The sequence below is a fragment of the Trichomycterus rosablanca genome, chromosome 18 (genome assembly GCF_030014385.1).
Source record: "Trichomycterus rosablanca isolate fTriRos1 chromosome 18, fTriRos1.hap1, whole genome shotgun sequence".
Lineage (NCBI taxonomy): Eukaryota > Metazoa > Chordata > Actinopteri > Siluriformes > Trichomycteridae > Trichomycterus > Trichomycterus rosablanca.
In genome coordinates, this window is record NC_086005.1 from 28998930 (window position 1) to 29001429 (window position 2500).

General features: G+C 49.6%; 1 protein-coding gene across 1 annotated transcript in view; it reads left to right on the forward strand.

Annotated features, from left to right (window-relative positions):
- The window catches only part of ryr1a (ryanodine receptor 1a (skeletal)), a 60270-nt gene that overhangs the window by 22092 nt on the left and 35678 nt on the right, over positions 1–2500 (forward strand). The window contains exons 47-54 of the mRNA XM_063013809.1: positions 95–206; positions 421–541; positions 643–812; positions 1043–1263; positions 1350–1440; positions 1913–2053; positions 2145–2308; positions 2421–2499. Of these exons, the coding sequence (XP_062869879.1) occupies positions 95–206; positions 421–541; positions 643–812; positions 1043–1263; positions 1350–1440; positions 1913–2053; positions 2145–2308; positions 2421–2499 (1099 nt within the window). The remainder of the gene's footprint in view (positions 1–94; positions 207–420; positions 542–642; positions 813–1042; positions 1264–1349; positions 1441–1912; positions 2054–2144; positions 2309–2420; position 2500) is intronic.

A 2500-nucleotide genomic window follows, 5' to 3' on the forward strand; every position in this document is an offset into this window, starting at 1 on the left:
TATACGTTCCGGCTTAGTATTAAAAGTGTCTGTTGGTGTTTTTTAGAGAAGTGTTCCTCATTGTTCTCTAGTGTTTATAAATGTTATTTTTTAGGTTTGGAGGAGAGGAGCAGCATGAAGAGAGCAGAGTTCACCTTGGAAACGCCATCATGTCCTTCTACGCTGCTCTCATCGACCTGCTGGGACGCTGCGCTCCCGAAATGCATGTAAGCACCCGTTTGGGACAGTAGGAGCCTAGTGGGTAGAGCTTTGGGCTATCAGTTGGAAGACTGTCGGGTCAAATACAGGCTCTGCTATGCAGCCACTGTTGGGCCCTTGAGCAAGGCCCTTAACCCTGATGGCTTCGGGGGCACCGTACAATTGCCGATCCATAAAAGATTTATTATTATTATTATTTATTTGTTTGTTTTCCATGTGCAGTTGATCCAGGCTGGGAAAGGCGAGGCTCTGAGGATCAGGGCTATTCTCAGGTCTCTGGTCCCCATCGAGGATCTGGTTGGTGTGATCAGCCTCCCCCTGCAGATCCCAGCGTTAGGAAAAGGTGAGGAGGACGTGTTTAGGAACGTTAAGTCTGCTCTCTACAGGAGTGTTAATGAAAACACCGTGACTGTGTGTGAGATCTTCGACTCATTTATGTTCCAGATAACAGCATCATCGAGCCCAAGATGTCGGCCAGCTTTGTCCCGGACCACAAGGCCCCGATGGTGCTGTTCCTGGACCGAGTGTACGGTATAGATAATCAGGACTTCCTGTTACACGTGCTCGAGGTCGGATTTCTGCCTGATATGCGAGCGGCCGCTTCTCTCGACACGGTGAGCAAAGCAGAGAGTCATTCACCCAGTCAGTTAATCAGCAGGTCCAGCAGGTCCAGCAGTAGATGCTTCAGATTATGAGTTTGTATGAATTGTTGAGTTGGTGTTAATTTGGTGTTGTTTGTGTTGTTTGTGTTGAGTCTGTGTTGAGTATTTTTTGGCGTGGTGTTTAGTCGTGTGTTTAATCAGTGTTGAGTCGGTGTTAATTACATGTTATGATTTGCTCCCAGGCGGCGTTCAGTACCACGGAGATGGCGCTGGCTCTGAACCGTTACCTCTGCTCGGCCGTCCTGCCCCTCATCACTAAATGCGCCCCCCTGTTCGCCGGCAGCGATCACCGCGCCATCATGATCGACTCCATGCTGCACACCATCTACAGGCTGTCGCGGGGGCGCTCGCTCACCAAGGCTCAGCGGGACGTGATCGAGGAGTGTCTCATGTCCCTCTGCAGGTGGGTCCAGTCCCCGTTCAGAACCGAACCCACACACCTGAGGTCGCTGCTCTCACCCTTCTCTGATCTGTTCTCTGATTGGTCAGGTACCTGCGGCCCTCCATGCTGCAGCATCTGCTCAGGAGACTCGTGTTCGACGTGCCCATCCTCAACGCCTACGCCAAGATGCCACTCAAGGTACCATCCTAGTGCACTGCACATGTGTAGGTGTGTGCAGGCTGTTAGAACAACAGTCGCTCTTCTGAGAAGTTCTCACTAGACAGACAGACATTTGAAGTGTGTCTGTGGGAATTTGTGCCCGTTCAGTATTACCAAAGATGGCAGCATTTGTACAGCTGGGTGCTGATTGATCAGTCAGTGTTCCGGTTCATCCCAGAGCTGTTGAGTGGGGTCGAGGTCAGGGCTCTGTGCAGGACACTGGCGTTTCTTGGGCCTTCCCTAAACTGTTGCTTTAAAGTCGGAAGCATGTTATTCCATTTATGTGACTGATTTATTAAACCTGTTAGTGACTGTCGTGGCTGAAACACATACATTCAGTCATTAAAAAGGGCGTCCTGATACTTTTGATCATATAGTGGACGTCAGGTCTGTGTAAGTGGTTTTATTGACACTTCGGGTCTCGTTTGTTTGTTTGTTTGTTTGTTTGTAGCTGCTGACCAATCACTACGAGCGATGCTGGAAGTATTACTGTCTGCCCAACGGCTGGGCAAATTTCGGGGTATCATCAGAGGAGGAGCTTCATCTGACCCGCAAACTATTTTGGGGGATTTTTGAATCTCTGGCGCACAAGGTTTACTTATTTAACATCGTTTCGATTAATTCTATATAATTTACTACATTATTGTTTAATGAAAGTAAAACCTTCTTCCTTTTCCCCTCAGAAATTTGATGCGGAGCTCTTTAAGATCGCCATGCCCTGTATCTGTGCCATCGCCGGTGCCATCCCCCCCGACTACGTGGACGCCAGTTACTCCTCCAAGACCGAGAAGAAAGCTTCAGTGGACGCCGAGGGAAACTTCGATCCCAAACCTGTGGACACCACCAAGTAAGACGTGACTCTCACCCTGAACTCACCCTGAGCTCTGTGCTTTAGTCTGTGATGATGTGTGCCAGTGAGACTGTGCTGACCCTTGTGTTCTCACCACTCTTCCACGCAGCACCATCATCCCTGAGAAGCTGGACGGCTTCATCAACAGATACGCCGAGTACACGCACGATAAGTGGGCTTTTGAGAAGG